Source organism: Rhinichthys klamathensis, unplaced genomic scaffold (assembly GCF_029890125.1).
Source record: "Rhinichthys klamathensis goyatoka isolate OS25496 unplaced genomic scaffold, OSU_Roscu_1.1 h1tg000019l_1, whole genome shotgun sequence".
Taxonomy (NCBI): domain Eukaryota; kingdom Metazoa; phylum Chordata; class Actinopteri; order Cypriniformes; family Leuciscidae; genus Rhinichthys; species Rhinichthys klamathensis.
The window spans coordinates 5,526,114-5,548,887 of record NW_026606570.1 but is presented as its reverse complement, the minus strand read 5'-3'; the positions used below and the strand labels follow the sequence as shown (position 1 = coordinate 5,548,887).

Here is a 22,774-nt window from a genome sequence, read left to right as displayed (position 1 = left end):
TTATTGCTATAGGTCTTATTGTGAACAATTTGTCCATGCATATGGTTTTTTTCACCTTTTTTAACCATAATGTAGTTAAAATGTCATAACTTTCGCTGAAACGACAGACTTCTCTCTGGTGACATGCATAATGACACACGATAGATGTTTTTTTTTAAATGCAAACCATTATTTAATTATATGTCAGCATAAAAATACATCGCTAGACAGGTAATGAACATAATCTAGCTAACATTTATTATTGATTTACGACTGAAATGTGGCAGGTATATGTAACAAGCAAAGTATTTATAATAATGTACTTTAAATAGCATTAAAAATAATATAAGGATATTAGTTCTGCTGTTGTTCATAAATACGAGTAGTGATGTTGTATAATTAGAACGTTGTCAGACATAGAGTCATCAGTGTAGTGAGCCAGGGTCCTTACTGTTCTTACCAGTACCCGGAAATGTGTGCACAGTATACTGGTTCATGACCTAGGAAGCTAGGGAGTTGATTGAGACGCACCCTTTGTCTGCATAAGAAAAAGGGTGCGTCCCCACACAATCTAATCAACAGCTGCTGAGTAATAGAATCAAGTCACCGTCCTACATTTTACTTTTCGATAATCCATTTCACTCAGATGAACGTCACAATACGGTATAAAAGATCTGTCACTACTTCCGTTACATTGCGACTTTTAAGGTTTTGTAATGCAGACAGTATTTTGTAATATCATTACGACTTTCTGGTGAGGTCAGTTTACTTGAGCTAATTACAAGCCACCTAGCAACATCCTAGAAATTATTCACACCTCCCTAGCAACAACGTGGAAACACTCTAAAAAAACTACTCATTTCAAATACACACTCATGTCAACTAACTTTGTCCTATCTAACCCACTTTAGCTGTCTGTAGCTGAGCCAACAGTTGCTTAGCTTAGCGCTAACCTGAGCGCCTGACCCTGTCAACGCTGCTGCACTGTAACCCTAACCATATCACAAAACGGACAAGACATGCACGCCTTCACTTCAATCCTTTTCCTTCATCAGCAGTCACTCGGCAAGAGCAGCAGACCCATAACATCTATCTGCTCTGTTTCAAAGAACAAGGAGAGCGAAAATACACAGGGGATTTTTTTGGTCTGTTGCTGAGGGAGGAAGTTGGTATGGCAGGTAGCAGCCGGCCAGTCACGCCACACAACAAGTCCCTCTCTGTACTCCACAGCGTGTCTCTTTCATTGGCTCACTGAGGGGTAGATGCAAGCCACAGATTATCTTGCTATCAGGGAACAGAGGTCCCCCCCCACCCCCCACCCCCAGCGTCCTGCCAGTAACGCTCAGTATCTGTTCTCTGTTTCTCACAGGGAGAGATGGGTGCCTCAGGTCCTGTTGGCATCCCTGGTTTTATTGTAAGTGAACCAACATTAAGTTATTAACATCTAACCTCATTGCTATGGTACTTCCCTTGCTGACAGTGATTTCTGTTGGCATGTAAAAAATAATGCATGCAGTGTAAATTTGTATGCTTGTTTATGCTTTTTATGTTTTTTTGGCAGGGTGATATGGGTCCTGTTGGAATTGTGGGTCTTCCTGGACTAATAGGACCAAAGGTGATTGCATTGAAATTATTATGAATATCCATGCAGAAAAGTCTGTTTCAAACTAGCCTAAATGGATTTGCTAATCTTAGCTGATTTAAGATGGTTTGGCTAGTCTCCCAGCCTGATAAGTACCCAGAAAACCTCTTAAACCATAGAAATAAACCAGCTTGGCCAGGCTGGGAGAAATCTTCACACACTACATTGGAATGACAAAAATAATTTTAACATGATTATTTTAACATACAAATGACACATATTAACTCTTTAACTTTCAAGATTTTAACTTTCAAGAAAGTTAACTGATATCAATATTAGGATAGAATAAATAGTAGGTCATACATCTCAAAAAAACAACAACAAAAAAAACAACAACATTGCTGTTCACCAGCATAAGGTATGTTTTGCATGCAGGCCGTTGGTGGTGGACTAACTACACCATCTCAGTTTTGCTTGAGAACAGCATGAATATGCTATACCAGCTCTAATAGTACTGTATAAACCAGCCTGGACCAACATTGAATTAATACTGGATTTTTCAGCATGGACAGTATTACATAATACTATGACTTGCTTTTTCAACCAGCATATTAATATGGATTTAAGTATAAATTCCATTTGCCTTCCCTGGGCATCAATTCATAAAACAATGGCCTATTGTACAAGTTCTTCTTAATAACATTTGTCTCTTGGGTGTCTTGCAGGGTGTGCCAGGAAACACAGGGGAGCCTGGACTGAAAGGTGATAAGGTGATCTGAATGCCCTTTATTAGCTTTTGCTTCTTCTGTATTTGATTGCTCAGAGCCACTTTTGAGGGAAACTGAGGTCAGCTGTAACATACCACAAGTCATCAGTCACAGATACAAAAAGTAAAAAAAAAAGTTTGCGTTCAGTATTAAGATGTTTTTAAAGATAATTAATAGTTTTATTTAGCAAGGATGCAATAAATTGATAAAAAGTGACTGTAAGGACATTTATAATGTTGTAATGTCACTATTTCAAAAAAGTGCTTTTGAAGAATCTTGAAAAAAAATTACTACAAAAAAACGAAGCAGCAAACCTGTTTTTAACATGGTTAATAATGACAGTAATAATTGTTTCTTAAGCACCAAATCAGCATGTTAGAATGATTTCTAAAGGATCATGTGACACTGAAGACTGAAGTATCGATGCTGAAAATTCAGCTTTGCATCACAGGAAGAAATTACATTTTAAAATATTATAAAATAGAAAACTTACAAAACTTATAAAATAAAGTAAACAAGTGTCGTTGTTACAGTGTAATTATACATTTAAGTACTGAGTAATATTAATTAACAATTTCTATTATACTTACTCTGCAGATGCTCAGTAGAGTTCTCTCTCTGTCTGTGATTTGTAAATAAACAAACAAATAAATAAATAGATTTGGAGATATTTGCGACTTTTCATTTAAAATACTTACGGAATAAAAAAACATTACTTTAAAATAGATAAACAGATTTAACATATCAGATAATTGTTTGAATGTAGGTCCTAGTCACTATTCCTGATGACTAAATGACTCTATAAATAATTCAGCGATATTGATAAACAATAAAGCAATGATATTGTTATTGAGGCATGGATTTATTTGAGGTTCAGTGCAGGCTGGTCAAGGTGTCAACAGTTTAGCCTCTGTCCTGCTGCTCCTCATTTCTGTGGCCAGATGCTGACAGCTCTGTACTTAAATGTCATATTTTGCTGCTAGGCAAGATATGCATAAGGCTTTGTTTTGGACAGCTATTCTGATCTCCATGTCTACAGTGAACTTCAGGCACATTGTAACATGACCAAAGATATAGTTGAACCTGACTAATGCTGTGATTGAACTACTGGGACATCCAGACATAAAATGGACATGAAATGGAAGTTGTGTTATGGCCCGTTCACACCAAAAAAGATAACTATTAGCGATCACTATATTAGCGTTATGTTTATTATAAGAACTTGCTGCAGTTATGTCGTCTGCCGCTTTAAGTTGTTTTGATTAAAGATTATGAGGGCACAATTTTTTATTCTATAAAAAAAACAAGAATTGTCCATTTTGATTTCATGGTGACTTTTGAGGCCATAGAGTGACGTTTCATTGTCTCTGTTGACAGGGTGATGTCGGGTTGCCCGGAGAACCGGGGGAACCCGGATTTCAAGGTGACGAGGTATTTCAGCTAACGGCTTTTCTTTTGATTTATTCACACAGAGTGTATGTGTATATGTATGTGCATGCATTTGTATTTTTTGTGCATTCAAACACCCCAAATAGAGGTTTTTATTTGAATAACTATGTGCTGATTTTCCAGGGTATTCAAGGCTCTCCAGGTTTACCAGGAATTCGCGGAAAGCCGGGACCTCAGGTTAATTCGTAGGCTTACATTTAATTGTATTTTACCATGTGTATTTATCTAAAACCTTTTGTGTTGATTTGACAAAAAGCCAAATTATACCAAGCTCTTTTGTCTTTTAGGGTAAGCCTGGAGATCGAGGCCCAGATGGTTTGCCAGGCCCATCTGGCCCTGAGGTAATTGTGCTATCACTTTAGGACAAGTGTAGTCTATGGTCATCGCCTTCTCTGCAGCTGTACACTGCAGTATCCAGCTGTGCCTATTATTGGATCATATTCCTCCCCAAGTGTAATTAAGTTCTCACACACTAACTCACAAACAAAACAATTAAGTATATATATATACAGTATATATATATATATATATATATATACATGGATGTGAAAGGCTTTGGAGACATTTCTTTCAGCTGTTCAACAATTGTGCTTTCATGTTTTAAGTCTACACCAAAAACTGCAAAGTCATAGACTTACTACATAAAACTGTGCTTGTTGAGCACTTGGCTTTAGTAGTTCCTTCATTTTGTATTCATTTGAAGTCACTACAAAGAAATGGCAATTAATTTGCTCACACAGTCCTCCAATAACTTTTAGAGTGAGAAGTTGTAGTTGTGAGAGAGGGAGGGAGGGAGAATAGAGTAGCCGTGGCAGAGCGAGTCTTCTTAGATAAAGTATAGAGAAGACTTTCTCTTATTGTCTAATGTTGGTACTTTTTCTCAGGGTTTTCCAGGGGATATTGGAGCACCAGGACAGAATGGCATTGAGGGCCCAAAGGTGTGCATCTCTCTTCTTTAAAGGTTCCCAAAATTTGTAATTGTGTCCCATATTGTAAAATGGTGGCAGATATGCTAATTTTTAGATACTTTCCAGGGGAATGCAGGAGGAAGAGGGATTCCAGGCCCTAGAGGAGTTCATGGACTTGAGGTAGGACCTGCTTATTCCTAAACCAGTGAAGGGCCTTACAAGGAAAACTGCATATAAATCCTGCATTTATTGCTGTAAATCTTATTGTACAATACAGTTATAAACAGTGTTCAATATAAACATGTTTATGTGATAATTAACCTAGAAGTATTACTGTATGTGTCATTTAAAAACAAAAAGTAATTTCATGAAAAAAAGCCCAATACATTTGTAAGTCTATTAGCATATACAAGGAAGCAATTTATAGTCAAAATAAGAATGTGTGATAGGACCAGTAGTATAATTAAGTAGAATTAATGGTAACACTTTATAATAACTGCATGCTGTTAATCATTTGTTAAGCATGAGTAAACAGTTAATTCATCATTTATAAAGCATTAATAGACATTAATAAGCAGTTTATAAATACAGCTATAAACGCTTTTTTTCTTGATTTATAAGCATATCTATAATGCGTTTAATAATTGTATTTTCATACCTTGTTAATGATCAATTAATAATTTCTAAATGAAGTATAGCATTATTCACAAACAAGAGTTGTCAGTCATTCATAAGATCACTTAGAAAGTGTAAGTAAATGTAGTAAATACAGGTAGTTATAAAGCATTTAGTAGTGGTCAGTTAACTATTTTGTGAGCTAATCTAAAGTGAGGACTATTCATGTCTTGTAAAGCATTTATAAAGGAGATTTGAAGGCGCATCAATCTTCTAAACAGTAAAATGTAACAAACACAACACAGTGATACAGAACATAGAAATATTTAACAGCCTTTAAATCTCCTTTATAAATGCTTTACAAGGCATGAATAGTCCTCACTTTAGATGAGCTCACAAACATAGTTAACTGACCACTACTGAATGCTTTATAACTACCCGAATTAACCCTGAATTACAGCATAAATACATGTTAATAAAGCATTTATTAACACACTAAGTAACCATCACTATATGTCTGAATAATAAGATGTATGAATGTACATTTAAATAGTTTATTAATTCATTTACTTACACGTTCTAAGTAATATATGAACCACTGAAAACTCTTAAATAACTGGTTTATAAAAAATGCAATTATTCATTTAGAAATAATAAATTGATCATTAATAAAGGATGAAAATACAAGTATTAAATAAATTATAGATATGCTTGTAAATCAAGAAGAAAGCATTTATAGCTGTATTTATAAACTGCTTATTAATGTATATTAATGCTTTATGAATGATGAATTAACTGTTTACTCATGCTTAACTAATGATTATTAGCGTGTAGTTATTGTAAAGTGTTACCGAATTGGTAAATATTTGCTTTTGGGTGAAGGCAAATTTATTCATGTTTGGCGACATATCAGAACAAGACACATTCTTTTCTGTAAACAGCAGGATTTTTATGTAGCCTAGTTTTTATGTAGCCTCCAAGCCCCCATCAGGGCTTGGAGTTTTACCAATATACATCCTTGAAATGGCATTAGCATGCTTTGGACTCTATAATGTTTTAGATAAATAATTTTTCTAAAGAAAAAATATGACATTAATGAATAAATTAACTGTTTAGATTGTTGTTAAAAAGAAACGTCTGTTTGAAAGCTGTGGCTGTTACTACTTTACCAGAACAATGAAGCACAACTTGCACAAAATTAAATCAAGTGAACGAGACCAATTTAGAGAAATTATGCATTACTTGGTGTGGAAAATTACATTTAACTGAAATGTAAAAAAAACATCAGCTGCAGTGAGTTTGTTCATGTGACATTCGGCATGAAGCCTATATTAATAAAATAATGCAATAAATAGTCATTTAACAACATAAGAAGAAAAAACCTAAGAGGGAACAGTTACATTTTATTGAAAATCATTAAATTTGAGCTGTCACAAAGAGAATTCTGGTTAATGTCAATTTACGGTTTTTCACTGTAAATTACAAGATTACTTGTTCTTTTTCTCTTCCAAAAACTGTACATCTAGCAGTATTTTACTGTAAAATTACATTAAATATCTCCTTAGATCTATTACGGTTTTTCACCGTGTAGAGTAAAGGAACGTACCGTTAACCAATTAACAGGTTTTTACCATAGCATTTTTACAGGCTTTTACCTTTAAACTAGTTAATTTTTTACTCTGTATGGCCAAGAATATAATGTTTAAATGTCTCAGAAACAACACCACATTTTATATGAATCATTTCTGTTTTAACACTCAAATGAATGTACACTAAATGGACAAAAGTATTGAGACCATTGCACCAACAGGGACTGTAATGTAATTCTAAATACAAAGACATTAAAATGGAGTTGGTCACCCATATAAAAGCTTCCACTCTTCTGGAAAGGCTTTCCACAATATTTTGGAGTGTTTCTGTGGGAATTTTTGCCCATTCATCCAGTAGAGCGTTTGTGAGGTCAGTCTCTGATTTTGGACAAGAAGGCCTGGCTCGCAATCCTCGTTCCAGTTCATCCCAAAGGTGTTCGATGGGGTTAAGGTCAAGGCTCTCTGCGGGCCTGTCAAGTTCTTCCACACCAAACTTTCCAACCATGTCTTTATGGACCTTGCTTTGTACACTGGGGCACAGTCATGCTGGAATAGAAAAGGGCCTACTCCGAACTGTTCCTACAAAGTTGGAAGCATAGCATTTTACAAAATGTCTTGGTATGCTGAAGCATTAAGATTTCCCTTCACTGATCCCAAAAACAGCCTCATACCATTATCCCTCCTCCACCAAGCTTTACAGTTGGCACAATTCAGTCAGGCAGGTAACGTTCTCCTGGCATCTGCCAAACCCAGACTCGCCTGTCAGACTGCCAAACAAAGAAGCGTGATTCATCACTCCACAGAACACATTTCCACTTATCCAGAGTCCATTGGCGGCGTGCTTTACCCCACTCCATCCGACGCTTGGCATTGTACTTGGTGATGTGAGGCTTGCATGCAACTGCTCGGCCATGGAAACCCATTCCATGAAGCTCTCGCCATACAGTTTTTGTGCTGACATTAATGCAAGTGGAAGTTTGAAACTCTTCAGCTATGGAATCAGCAGGGCATAGGCAACTTTTCACACCTTGCAACCCAGCACTCGGTGACCCCGCTCTGTAACTTTACATGGTCCTCCGCTTTGTGGCTGAGCTGCTTGCTGATGTTACTAAATGCTTCCACTTTCCAATAATACCACTTACAGTTGACCATGAAATATCTAGCAGGGATGAAGTTTCATGAACTGACTTATTACAAATGTGGCATCCTATCACAGTACCATGCTTGAATTCACTGAGCTCTTCAGAAGGACCCATTTTTTCCCCCACAAATGTTTGTAAATGCAGACTGCATGGCTAGGTGCTTGATTTTATACAGCTGTGGTAAAGGGTCTGATTGAAACACCTGAATTCAAGAATTAAGAGGTGTGTCCCAATACATTTGTCCATATAGTGTATATTAAACATATCTCTACTAATTAGAAGCTCATTAGAATCCAAGATGTTTTCAGAAAGCTTTTGCGCATATACATATCGAAACAAAGATAAAAAGATTAACATCCTCATCAATATATATATTTTTTAGATGCTTATTATTTCTAAAATAATAATGATTCTGTTTTAAACCACAGGGGGATCAGGGCCCAGTAGGGCCAGCAGGGGCTTCAGGACTAGAGGTGAGTGCTACCACTAGATATCTTGAGTTAAACTTGAATTAGACATCTTAGCTATCGCCACATTAGCCTTATAACCTACTGAGACTGTTAGGTACTCCATGGCTCATGACCAGAGGCTTTCCTTTAAACCTATTGACGCTGGTTCATGTTTTGTTATTATGATAAGCTCCGTTGTATGTACATCTTCACATTTTAAATGTGGTATTATTGCTAATGGTGCTTACAGTATTTGTGACCAGTCTATTCCAGCCTGTTCATATTGTGATTGTAGCATCGGTGGCCTCTTTTTCTTGTAATTATATAATTGTGTTATGTTACAGTTGAGCATTGGTGATAAATAATAGGCTTCACACACTCCTCTTGGTTTATGTCACTCTGCAAAGACTTTTATAATGTGTGAGTTTCAAACCCTCCAAATATAAAAATTTTCCTCTCTCCCAAAACAATTTCACAAAAGTTTGCTGCTCTGAACGCTGCATCCCGGATTCCGGACTTGACCCAGATTCAGCAATGATAGTATAAATTGTAGTGAAGAATAGTCTGTCCTCATGCCAAAGCCTGACGTACAAACAGCTGCCTGTACCTGGCAGCAAGAGATGAATCCAAATTAACAGTTCGTTGCATTTAACCCAGTTTTTTCATGCACAGACCTTGCCAAAGCGCCCACAGTTGGGGCAGTATGGATAATTTAGCTAATAAGACAAGATGGGTCAGACATTAGCTAATAGATGACCAGAGAAAATCCATCCAGTCTCCAACGTAAACACTTCTTTGTGAGACTCAGGGTGACTGATGCTTCTGTTTCTGGGTTATTTAATGAAGCTGCTCTCTCTGGGAGAGCTGATATGTTGGTGAGTGGAGGAGATTGGTCCCAGGAACAGGAGATAATGAGATGTCAGGGAGTAGATTTAGAGGATTGGGAGTCCAGTACTATGGGTCATTTCTGCTTTCTGTTCAGGGCAGACCTGGGAGGAAGGGTTTCCCTGGAAATCCAGGGGATGATGGAATGAAGGTAAGAATTCATGACAGCCAAATGACCACTATAATTTAGAGTCCAATTTTCCTCTTAAATGTGTTTCTTCAACTATGGCCTATGGCCCTATGGAAAATCTTCAAACTCTGACTACTTGATTTAATTTATTAAACCATGTAAATACAGTACATTCACTCATTGTTTATTCCTTCCACATAGTTATTTCATCATCACAATGGTGTGTCATGTTTAACAGCATTCTGTATTTTTGTTATACTATTTTGTAATAAATTGATTTTCTGATTGATTTTCTGTCCAATCAAATGCTCTCTAGAATCTGAAGCGTCCCGCCCCCTACACTATAGATATACACTGAAGCTCTGGCTGAAATCTTTCATTTGTTCACACATTTACTATTTTCTACATGGTGAATGGCACATAGTACACTATATAGGGGATAGGGAACAATTCAGACAGTGTAAATATGCTTTCCTTTGGGGTAAATTAAGTTAGTGTCACGCGAACCGCTGCAATGCGCAATGAGCACAAAGTCTGCTCTGAGCCAGAGACACAATAGCTATCAAATGCGGCTTTACCGACCTCAACGGCTCTGGGCAAGCTGTGATATAAATGAAAAGCTACTGGTTATTTAAAAAAAAGGAGCTGCTCAATATGTCCTGCCCTGTTTTCCTATTTCAGTGGAAATTACATCAACACATTGAATAACGCTGATTGTTTTAAGGCACTTCAGTGGGCCTTTAAGGCTCACAATTTCACAGCTAGCTTTTTCTATATTCTGAATAATCACAGACAGGGCCGTACTCCGGGGTTTTCTAAATAAATGGGTCCCATAATTGAGCTTGCTGGTAGGTTTGGGGTGTTTTGTATATGTTTCTTGTCAGCAGCTTGTGTTAACATAAATCCCACCTATCTTGATTTGATTGGTCATCTCAAACATTTTGACATTGACCACTGGTTTAGCAGCAATATATAGGGTCATAGTTGAAGAAACACCCTTTACTTTTGTTCCCAATAATGCATAAATAAGTCCTCTTTTAACTAGATGTTATTATGTTGTTAATGATTAAAAATGATTAAAATAACAACTAAGAGAGTTTTTGTATTACAAATCTTGGCCCTGTGCTCTAGGGAGAGCCTGGAATCACTGGAAATCCTGGGATGCTTGGTGAGAGGGTAAATACATTTTTATATACATCTCTGGAACCTTAATAAACATGTTTTAAACTAGAGTTAATAATCTTCGATTGTTTTTGTCCTTTTTTATTGTGTACAAAAGGGTCTTAATGGTTTCATCGGACCTTTTGGTGAGGTGGGGCTTGCTGGAGAAAAGGTCAGTAGGTCATTTGCTTTCTCAGCATTCAACTATGTGTAATCATCTTAAATTCCGATTCATCTTGGTTCCTGTTTCTCTGGCATGTGTTTTAAATCAAACGTCAGACATTTATGTTGGTTTTATATGATGGTCAATGTTGACCTTCCTTGATGTTAGTATTATCTTTTATTGTATTGTTTGGCTTAGATGTGTTTCTTGTGCTGTCAGGGAGATCGTGGTGAGATGGGTCTGCCCGGGCCACCTGGAGAAAAGGGAGCGATGGTAAGGAGTAAGTCTGGATCTCGTCTCTGCTCTCAGGGGAACTCTAATACCCACTTAACCTTGAGCAGTCACCATAACTCAAACAGCTACAATGGTTGGAAAGTAGCAGTATGTGGGAAAATGCCTCATCAGCCATTTTCCATTCATGAGATAATCAGCTAGACCACTGCAAGAGTCATTTCTCTTTCAATGACATAAGGAAATTGTGGCCATTTGCTGTGTAAAGTGGTTTGGGCCACTCCAAAGAAATACAAGAGCAACCTTCCTGCCTTTCCAAGAAGCTTTGTCGTCATTTCAATGTTTCAGCGGTTCCTATAACACTTAAAACTGTCTGCATGTATTTGGTGCCCATGGCAATCCAAAAAAATATTCATTGTTAACTTTTGTGCACTTGCCAGCAAACAACATGGGAGTTTTCCTCCACGTAGGTTTACATCAGAAATTCATCATGCTTATGAGAGCCCTTTCTTCTACACTGCAAAAAAAAAAAGTTTTTCAGCAAAAATATCTAAAAGTCCTTACAACGCTTGCAACACTGCATAAGATATTAAGGTTTTCATAGGTTGATGTATTTTTTCTTACTGCACTGGCAGATTTTTTCACTTGTTTTTAACTTGTTTATAGTCTCGATAAATGAAAAAATCCGCCATTGGAGCAAGACAAAATATATTCTCTGAAAGCAAGAAAACGAGTAAATATTTTGTTTTTTCTCAAGTAAATGTATCTTGAAAGGATTTTTAGATATTTTAAATGGACAAAATACCCATTAATAATAGGATTTTTGCAGTGTATTTAGCCAAATTAGTAAGTTAGTCAATTACTAAATGACATGACAGTATGAAAAGTTTTGTATTGCCACACCACAAAGTTTACTGCATTAATGCTATTCAGCACTCAATCTGAAATGGTACAATGAAACAGTTACAACTGAATAAATAGAATTACACTATAAAAATAAGGTATCAGAAATTATTGCTTATTTTAGAGATTATTCTATAATGATGTCTGTGTCTGTGATTGTTTTTTAGGGACACCCAGGTGTTCCGGGTGAAGGAGGCCCATCTGGATCAGCAGGTACACCAGTAAGTCAATGTTATGTATTTTATATATATATAAACTGAATTTATTTATGCCTGGCCAAGAGTCTCTGCAAAAAGTAACAGCAGCACAGATCACAGCTCTGTTTTGTGTCTTACTTTGCTGTTGTAACTTCCAGGTTCCGTGCAATCATCTGGTATGAATCTTTCTAGGTAAACCCAAAGTACAGAAGCTTCTTAAAAAGCCAAGTCTGTCTCATTTTGTGCAATAATCAAATTAACATTTTACCTCTGCACATCACCGGTTAAATTCTCTCATTAGAGCTGTCCATGCACATTGACGATAGACATAGACACTAACGGAATTACTGTCCTACTAAATGAAACCCGACAACTCGTTTTGTTTCTTTGCTCTACTCGCACAAATGTTGACGTCATACAAGCGTTTGGAAGGAAATGCCTTTTAGAGGCACTCGGATGACCCTGTGAAGAGGGCAGAGTGCAGCGAAGTACAAACATAAACACCAGCCTTTAAAGGACAGAGCTTTCACCTTGCAGTTGTAATTGGGTCAAGTGATGTTTGTTTGCCTACCAGAGACTCTTGCCAGCTCTAGCTGAGTTTTCTGAGGGAACATTCTCTTGCTGCCTGATTCAGGACTCTGTTCTTGTCCTCTGTTCTGTGTTCTCTAGGGGGCTCCCGGTTCTAGGGGACTCAGCGGCACCAGGGGACCCAAAGGCAGAAGGGTAAGAACTGATCATTAGGATTAACAGCAATGATGATTCTTGCATAAACATGTGCTTTGGAAAGTCAAAATGTTCGAGAATTAAAGGTTAGACAGTTTTATAATTAAAATAGTATAATGTTCAAGCCATGCTCATCTGCAGAAGTCTTAATTTCACAACTTTATCCATTAATGTATTTTTGTAACCTCTCTAGATAATTATCACTGTATACTCAAGATTATCAATGGAAGCAATTCAAGTTCACATAGGCCTGTAATGAGTTTTTTATTGGCATATAGTTCTGTCATCTTTGGATAGTTTAGCATCATGCTGATGCAGTGGTTACTGGAAGCTACATTGGGCTTTATTCCCTGTATATTCAGTCAATGACAGTATAATGGTAGAAGACCTTGACAGATACATCAGCTCTTATTACATTCCCATTAAAAACTAATAAAAATTATAAAATTACACACAACTTTATCCACAACACATTAAGACAAACCTATCACTGATTGGGGAAAGTATTACTTTACATTAAGTAAAAAATAAGTCCAGCTGCAGTTGGACTAGGCATTCTTTAGACGTGAAACCATACTATCACATTGAAGGAGTCAACGCCACCCACAGGGATCTGCTCCAAATCAAAGCGAGCAATGGGAGTTGAGGGCAAATAGAGGACAGACTCGCGTCAGCTGGGGAGAAGTGACAGCACTCATGAGCAGCTTGGTCATTGACAATAACTGTGAAAGTCAAATTTTAGTCTTTTGGATGATGTGTCGTGCTGGTGGGTGTTATGGGTAATGGGAACCTGTTGGGGTTGCTTAAGAGTGGGGTAAGTCCCAAGCCTGATGATTGGATTATGTCAATGATGTCAGACTAATGATGATTCTCAGCAGACAAGAACATTGAGTGGAAAAACTCTTCAAGTCACAATGAATTGCCATTTGCAACCCATTTTACTTTGTAGTTTGGCGTATTTTAAAATAAAACACAATATTTCATGAGAAAAATTGTAGGATGGGTTGAATTTATTTTTTGGGAATTGATCGGATTGTAAAAAAGCTGCTATTCTATTAGCTAACTGGCTTATTGGCTAAACTTATCTAATAGCCTGCACGACCTACATGAAAAGAGCAAATTATATTTAAAGTCTAACCATTTTTTCTTCCTACATGATGAATCATTCACAGTAGAGGGCTGCATTGGGATTGAGTCCCGCCGGGTCCCGCGGGACCCAACGCAAATCTCGCAGGTTTGAACTTTGCTGCGGGCGGGAATGGGCGGCTAAAACAAAACGCGCGGTAGCCTAAGCGTTTTAGATGTCCCCGATAGCCTAGCCAGGCTAATATTCATCTTCCTGATCAGTGCGTCAGAATACATGCAGGCCAGGGAAACGAAACAAACAACCCCATGAATCTCTTTAATAATAGCAATACAAATACGTGTTTTTTCCTGCGGGACGGGAGAAGACACAAAATCAATGCATCTCTATTATTGTGCGGAAATAAATTCTCAGAGTTTTGCTGGTGCGGGCGGGAGTGGACATATCTACATATTGCGGGAGCGGGCGGGAGTGGACATACATATTGCGGGAGCGGGCGGGAGTGTAACACATACTTTGCGGGAGCGGGCGGTATATGGTCAGAAATTCGGGGGGCGGGATCGGGATGAAGAAACAGTCCCGCGCAGGGCTCTATTTCACAGTAAGACCAGGAGCATGCATTAAGAAAGGTAATATGGTCCAATGTGATTTCATGTGGACTTTTTCATTGAAGCTTCACACTTAAATGAATTTCATACTCATAATCTGGTAATATACTCTCTAATAGCTTGTTGGCTTCCCATCAGAAATTTCTATACTCATAGCAGCATTTCCTCAGATGATCACAAAAACACATTTTTTAACTAAATTAACCATTACAAATGAAACATTACTCCTTCAGCAATCAAAAAATGAACGGCTGTACGGACTGAATTTCCAATGATGGAGAACGCTGAGGTCTGGGATTTGAGCCTCATTTTCTAAATGCTCAGTGCTGTTATTTCCCATGGACATGTGCATTTATCTATCTGCTCTTCAGAGGCTAATATTCATGTAATTTATTGAGGAATAAAACATTTGTTTCACCTAATAATTTGATAAATGCTGATTATAGGATTGATTGTTCCCTATGTGATTACGGTAATGTGATGCCACTCTGTACGTTTTTTTTAAGTTTTTTTTTTTTTTTTTAAGTTTGGGTATATCGGTTTAGAAGTATGCTATATTCAAATAAAAATCAAATCATATTTGTTTTAAGTCTTCAATTGCCATTGAAACCAGGAAAAGCAATCTTTTAGAATTTGGATTCAGAAATACCCTTAAGGGGATAGTTCACCCAAAAATAGATAGATATAAAAAGAAGATATTTTGAAGAATGTTGGTAACCACCAGACAGTTGAAGGTAGCCATTGACTTCCATAGTATGTTTTTCCGTCAACAGTCTGGTGGTTACCAACATTCTTCAAAATATCTTATTTTGTGTTCAACAGAAGAAAGAAACTCATACTGGTTTGGAACAACTTGAAGGTGAGTAAATTATGATAACATTTTCATTTTTGGGTGAACTATCCCTTTAAATATTTTACGATGAAGTTTTGGTCCAGGCCTGATTCCCATCAGTCCAAATATTGTTATTAGCCTCTGAAAGGTCAAAGGTTTCCTGAATGACATCAGATCAGGAGAACCGAGGCAACAGTGTTGTGTTGGCCCTCAAAACCAGTGCTGTCAAAGGAGCACCATGCGTCTGTTCTTCGGCAGGAGCCACAGTGGTTGCAGCCATAATAATATCCCCATTGATCACTGTTTCCACCTTTCAGACAAAGAAATCCCTCAAAGTCAGAGATCACCCAGCTGTGGCTCTACATTTTTCATAAAGCTTATGAATCATCACAATGGAAATATAATGGGTGCTGTAACTGAACTTCCATGATGTGAAAAGCTAATGTTTCACAGTGGTCTTTAAAGCTGCATTCATTCAGGTTTTTGCCCCTGGTGAGTTGGAGATTTGACTATGGCGTTATTATCCTGTCCAATGTCGAGAGCGCATTATTGTAGCGCGAAAGTACATTAATATTATGCGCGAGCGTGAATCTCTCTGCTCGCGCGCGGAATATGATGTGCCGAGCGTGAATCTCTCTGCTCGCGCGCGGAATATGATGTGCCGAGCGTGAATCTCTCTGCTCGCGCGCGGAATATGATATGCCCAGCGCGAATCTCTCTGCTCGCGCGCGGGAACTGGGCACGTGCTCTCAGATACACTTCTCTTGTAAGAATTCTCTCTCTGCTCGCTGCCTCGCTCAGAGAATATGCCTGCACTTAAAAACGTGTTCAGTGCAATCGCGAATTGCTCCTCTTCCCCAGCTAACAATTGTAGGTTATAAGAACGTTTTCATAACGTTCCCATTAAGTTATAAAAACGTTATTTCTGAATGTTCTAGGGAATTTCAAAAAGTCCAGTTTTTTAGACGTTGTATTAACGTTATTTCTTGGTTATAAGACCGTTCAATTCTCCCGTTATGTAAACGTTGTATTAATGTTATTTCCTGGTTATAATAACGTTAGAACGTTCAATTCTCCCTTTATATAAACGTTGTATTAACGTTCTTGCTTGGTTAACTTATAAGAAGTTATTCACACGTTCAATTCTCCCATTATATAAACGTTCTCTTAATGTTTTTCTAAGATAATGAAAAACGTTTCATTCATAACAAGGTAGCCTATATAATAGGCCTATAGAACCTAAAACAAGAACTTTCAGATTTTAAAATTAAGACAAAAATAAATAAAAAAGACCCATGAATCATGTCTATAATATGTGTAATGTAGTCCACTGAAGTCGAGTTGAATTGAACCCAAGTAGGCCTATAGTTTATTCCAATAAACCGATTTGGGTTGAAGTGACCATATGAAATTAACATGAACATAAACTTGGAAATTGTTGTAAAAATGAGCTATATAAATTAAATTAACTTTAACTTGTGGATGTCATTGGTTGTTTTTGGTCATAATCCTTGTCCTTGTGTTCCCATTGTCTCTTGTCTAGCTTTGTTCCCTGTACCATTGTTGGTGATTCTATGTTTAGTCCAAGTTTATGTTCATGTTAATTTCATATGGTCACTTCAACCCAAATCGGTTTACTGGAATAAACTATAGGCCTACTTGGGTTCAATTCAACTCGACTTCAGTGGACTACATTACACATATTATAGACATGATTCATGGGTCTTTTTTTATTTATTTTAGGTTCTTCATATAGGCTAGGCCTATTATATAGGCTACCTTGTTATATAAAAAACATTAAGAAAGGTTTTAATAATTATTAAAACATTTCTTAATGTTTTTTTTATTGAATGAAACGTTTTTCATTATCTTAGAAAAACATTAAGAGAAGGTTTATATAATGGGAGAATTGAACGTTTGAATAACGTTCTTATAACATAAAGGGAGAATTGAACGTTCTAACGTTATTATTACCAGGAAATAACATTAATACAACGTTTACATAACGGGAGAATTGAACTTTCTTATAACCAAGAAATAACGTTAATACAACGTCTAAAAAACTGGACTTTTTGAAATTCCCTAGAACATTCAGAAATAAGGTTTTTATAACTTAATGGGAACGTTATGAAAACGTTCTTATAACCTAAAATTGTTAGCTGCGGGGAAGAGGAGCGATTCGCGATTGCACTGAACACGTTTTAAGTGCAGGCATATTCTCTGAGCGAGGCAGCGAGCCCACTCAGCCCAGAGAGAGAATTCTTACAAGAGAAGTGTATCTGAGAGCGCGTGCCCAGTTCCCGCGCGCGAGCAGAGAGATTCACGCTCGGCACATCATATTCCGCGCGCGAGCAGAGAGATTCACGCTCGGCACATCATATTCCGCGCGCGAGCAGAGAGATTCACGCTCGCGCATAATATTAATGTACTTTCGCGCTACAATAATGCGCTCTCGACATTGGACAGGATAATAACGCCATATTTGACACGGTCAAGACCATAAGTCATACAAATTACTTTGAATGAGTTGTCTTTTTGTTATATGGGTTTGTCAACCTTTGACAAAATGCCATAATGTACATCTGCTTGATAGTAATATTAACTTCTTCCCTTGACCCCGGGCCGTGTATCACCTCTGATATCTCAGAATAACTTTGTTTGTACAAGTGTGCCCTCTGCTGTTCAACTAATTATTTTCTTACACCCATATGTGTCTGATGCTTAATGCCATTCCCACCTCCAAATATTCTATGCAGGGCGATAGGGGACCAGATGGACCAGTTGGAGAAAAAGGAGTAATGGGAATGAAGGTAAAATGTTCAGCAATGGTTCTTATAGAGCTTAGTTACTGTGTGATATCCTACAGGGATGAGTTTGATTACATATTCTTAAACTATTGTTATTAATAGACACCTTGTTTTTGGTCCAATGACATGGAGGTGCACAATTTCACAATTCTTTATAAACACAATTAGAAGCTGCATATGATTATTTTGATATTGATCTTTACTGGCAAATTAATTTTTAGATTTTGAAACATTTAGTTTAGTAATTGTTAGCAATCTTACTCTCATGGGTTTGTCATACTTTGTTAACTTCAAAAAGTATATCTGGCTGTGCATGATACAGCTGTACGAAGTAAAATAGTGCATGTTGAACACAGCATTGTGATGCTATGCTGTTTCAAGATGAAGAAACTGACTTCTGCCATGCTGGCATGCACTGCATTTTCCCTACCACAGAACAAAACAACATATGAAACACATCTAAATCGTCAGCACAACATTTTTATCAACCTTTCAATGATGGAAACAGTGTGCATTGAAGGTTTATCCAAAACATTTCCAAAATACTTGGTTTTGGTTTAATCAAACAGAATAAAGAAGGATCATTTTATTTGTTTCTCAGTGTGTTGCATTGGAAAATAGTTGGTGACTGTTTTGGATTCTGTCCCTTTTTTGCAGGGTCCTGAAGGCCCACCAGGAAAACAAGGTTTCAATGGACAAATGGTAAAATTACAGGTTTTATTTGATTTATTTTGAAACTGTCAGTTTGATATCATTGCATACTGGACAAAGTTTAAGGTTAGCTGATGCTTAGCTCTTCAGAAAGCAAAACAGATCATGAAAGACCAATAAAACATTTCACAGAAGATCTAGTTTTGCTGACAATGTTCTTATAGGAAAGATGGTCATGCAGGTGGTATAGTGTTTAAGTGGAGCACTGAGATTCTCTCTTGTGTATTAGGGTAAAATTGGTGAAACTGGTGAAACAGGACCAACTGGATTTACAGTAAGTAAATGAAGTAACTGATATCCTTATTAGCATACATTTTTTTAAATGTTCACAAAACTCATCCATTTCTAGGGTATTCAAGGACAAACTGGACCTCCTGGAGCAAAAGGCATCTTAGGAGAACCTGTAAGTACATCTGCAAAAAGGAGTAATTCTGTCATAATCTCTCTTTTTTAGTGAAACACAAAAGAAGCAATGCTGAAGAATGTGCTGGTTGCTCTTTTCCATATAATGAATTGAGACTTTGGCTGTCAAGCTCCAAAACACCAAAAAAAAGCTCCAAAAAAAGCACCATAAAACAGTCAATTCCAAGTCTTCTAAAGCTATACAGTAACTTTGTGTAAGAAACTGAACATGTTCCCCTTCGCTGTTCAGATCAATTTACAAATGGTGCCTTCACATGCTATATGACATGTCAGGTTTGATGATGTCATTGTATTGTGACAACTAATGGCAGCATGTATTGTATTCTCAAGTGAAACAGGATTTTCAACAAGAAAAAAAATGTAGAAAAGAACGTCTCAGGTTACGACTGTAACTGAGAACAGGGAACGAGACACTGCGTCGAATGACGCTTTGGGGAACGCCGTCTGACAGGTGTCTGAAATCACAATCAAATCACGGCAATCACATTGACCGGCGACAGCCCGTGAATCATTCATGTGAATGATTAACATGCGACCTGGAAGTATAAAAGGGCGCCTTGCAAACATGACAATATCCTTTTGTCTGAAGGGACTGTTTGGTAGGCAGGCCCCGAGGCATGGCAAGGAGACGCAGTGTCTCGTTCCCTGTTCTCAGGTAGCATAGGTTACAGTCGTAACCTGAGATGTTCCCTTTCGAAAGGGAACTCGCACTGCGTTGAATGACGCTTTGGGGAACGATATACCCACGCCACCATGCTAAGGGGAGTGCATGCCCATTGGCAGTGACAACTGTCCGAACCAGCAATTCAATGAAATGTTAGAACCACTCACCCTCAGGTCACACTGGGCTGTCAGTGACAGCATTCCCTACGGTCATACCCCAAGATATAAGCCTTGCAGGAAAACCTCCATAAACATGGTTAAATGAAAGGCCTACCTGGGCCTGCTCAGGCCCTGGAACCACAGCTTCCAGTTAAAAGGGGTCCCTTCTTGGGAATGTGGCTAGGGAACCCGAAGGAACCCCAGCCAATCAATATTTAGGGAAACGTACTCACCCCGAAATGCCACCAGGACGGCCTGACCTGGCGTCAGTTACAGCCTGCCCGCAGCGCGTTCCATAACACCAACCAGCTCAGCATACACGGGGCAGGGTGGCTGAGAAGAAACAGGATATATCCTATTATCACCACCCTCATCAGCCATCTCCTGTTTGTCCGGGAGAGCACTCGCTGCCGGACTAAGTTTTCCTTTTTTTTTTTTTTTTTTTTTTTTTTTAAACTTCATCATCCATTTGCAGCTTACCCTCGTCAGCCGCCGCATCGTCCGAGAGGATGACACCCCTTTCAAGGCGATCGGCGCGCTTCATCTGGGAACCTGACATCCAGACGCTGAACCCTCTTCTCTCGAGAAGAGGGACAGACGAGAGCGGAGCGTTCACAAAGAAAAATGCTCACAATTTGTACAGGCAGTTCCCTCGAGAACTGCCTGTGCGCGGTCTTCCTTCCCAGACAGAAAAGTGCACAGTTCGTGTGTGTCACCCGGCTTCAGATATCTTGAGCACAGGTCTGCACACTTCTGAAAGCATTTCATAATTACCTGATTTTCAAAGCGGTTACAGACAAAACAGTCCCTGAAGACGAAAAGGATGTTGTCATGTTTGCAAGGCGCCCTTTTATACTTCCAGGTCGCATGCTAATCATTCACATTAATGATTCACGGGCTGTCGCCGGTCAATGTAATTGCTGTGATTTGATTGTGATTTCAGATGCCTGTCATAGTAATAGAATTTAAAATAACCGTTTTCTTTTTAAATATATTTTTTAAAAATAATTCCTGTGATGGCAAAGCTGTATTTTCAGCAGCCATTACTTCAGAGTCACATGATCCTTCAGAAATCATTCTAATATGCTGATTTGGTGCTCAATAAATTATTCTTATTATTATCAATGTGGAAAACAGTTTGTGAAAACCGTGATGCTTTTTTCAGGATTCTATGATGAATAGAAATTCAAAAAGAATGGCATTTATATGAAATCTAAATCTTTTGTACCATTATAAATGTAATTTTTGATAAATTTAATGCCAAATCTTACTGACCCAAATCTTTTGAATGGCAGTTTTTATATATGTCTTCTGTCTCCTAATAGGGTCCTCAAGGGTCACCTGGAGTATTAGGTCCATTGGGTGAGACTGGAGCAGTGGTAAGATTCTTTATATAATCTACAGATATGTGTCGATGTGTTTTATGGTGTTGCAACACGTTCTTACTCACAACTTGTCACATATTGATGCTTGGTCAGGACCCTTCGGCTTCACTATTTGACGCGCAGGGTACTCCATTGTTTTCAATGAGAAACCTTCTGCCATAGACGCTATACACAGCCACAGATTCAAAAATTGCCGCCTGAAGAAACGTAATATCAGCTTTGATAGTAAAATTGCATTGGCTTGTTCAACTTGCGCAGACCGATCGGCGGCTGACTTGAAGCAGTGCTTGCCGGTTAGAAATTTTGTCCGACTTGAGACAGCGCCGATGCTACGTAACTGTGACGTATGCCATTAAAGTACTGCGAGAGCGATTCGAGTGCAGCCGGCTGTTTCATTCTGGACAGCTTCTCAAGAGTGGCTGCACGAGCTCTGATGACGACACAGCTGTTCCACGATTGGCCGGATTCACCGCTTGACGATCACGTGTTTCATGTTTATTCTCACACCTTCAGGTTTAGTCAAGTCAAGACATCTTCATTTATATAGCGCTTTTAACAATGGAGATTGTTTCAAAGCAGCTTTACAGAGATAAACATACAATTTACGGTAACAGAGATTGTTTTGGCTTTATAGCGATTTTTAGCGATTAATGTTATTTCCAGCTAAAGTTGGTTTTGATTGATTCACTTCCAGCAAAATTATCATTTGTTATTACATTAGGGGCCACTAAGACGACGGCGTTCTCTCTAAACAGACTTTAACCCTCTGGTGTTCTTCGGTCGTTTCCGACCGGAATTTTTTAAATAAAAAAATGTTCAAAATCGTAGCTTCATCGGAATGGTACGAAACTTGGTGACTTTTATGGTACTTAGTATATGAACACACAAAAAAATTGGGGACATGATTTGAAAAGTCTAAGTGGTCGTAAAAAAAATAGTCACACTCATGGCCTTCGGTCAAAAATGACCGGCCATAGGATATGAATGGGAAAATGGCAAAAATATGAAAATACAGAGGTTTTTTGTGCGTTCAATCTACAAATCAGCCACGATGCAGAAAAAAAGCATAACACAGTGAAGGGGTGAATCTCTAAAACATCAAGAGTGCAAAACAGACAAATACACTCACACACACACACACTTATACACACAAAAACACACGCACACACAAATGAACGTGTGTCATTGCAAAAGCTAATTTTGGGAAATGTGTGAAATAAAAGCAATTA

At 38.0% G+C, this 22,774-nt stretch overlaps 1 protein-coding gene across 1 annotated transcript in view; it reads left to right on the top strand.

Annotated features, from left to right (window-relative positions):
- col27a1b (collagen, type XXVII, alpha 1b) overlaps window positions 1-22,774 on the top strand; it is a 115,004-nt gene that overhangs the window by 65,719 nt on the left and 26,511 nt on the right. The window contains exons 14-33 of the mRNA XM_056236916.1: window positions 1,349-1,393; window positions 1,541-1,594; window positions 2,287-2,331; window positions 3,706-3,759; window positions 3,901-3,954; window positions 4,065-4,118; window positions 4,662-4,715; window positions 4,812-4,865; window positions 8,460-8,504; window positions 9,463-9,516; window positions 10,627-10,671; window positions 10,775-10,828; window positions 11,039-11,092; window positions 12,121-12,174; window positions 12,820-12,873; window positions 18,154-18,207; window positions 18,862-18,906; window positions 19,145-19,189; window positions 19,265-19,318; window positions 21,486-21,539. Coding sequence (XP_056092891.1) covers window positions 1,349-1,393; window positions 1,541-1,594; window positions 2,287-2,331; window positions 3,706-3,759; window positions 3,901-3,954; window positions 4,065-4,118; window positions 4,662-4,715; window positions 4,812-4,865; window positions 8,460-8,504; window positions 9,463-9,516; window positions 10,627-10,671; window positions 10,775-10,828; window positions 11,039-11,092; window positions 12,121-12,174; window positions 12,820-12,873; window positions 18,154-18,207; window positions 18,862-18,906; window positions 19,145-19,189; window positions 19,265-19,318; window positions 21,486-21,539 — 1,026 coding nt within the window. The remainder of the gene's footprint in view (window positions 1-1,348; window positions 1,394-1,540; window positions 1,595-2,286; window positions 2,332-3,705; window positions 3,760-3,900; window positions 3,955-4,064; window positions 4,119-4,661; window positions 4,716-4,811; window positions 4,866-8,459; window positions 8,505-9,462; window positions 9,517-10,626; window positions 10,672-10,774; window positions 10,829-11,038; window positions 11,093-12,120; window positions 12,175-12,819; window positions 12,874-18,153; window positions 18,208-18,861; window positions 18,907-19,144; window positions 19,190-19,264; window positions 19,319-21,485; window positions 21,540-22,774) is intronic.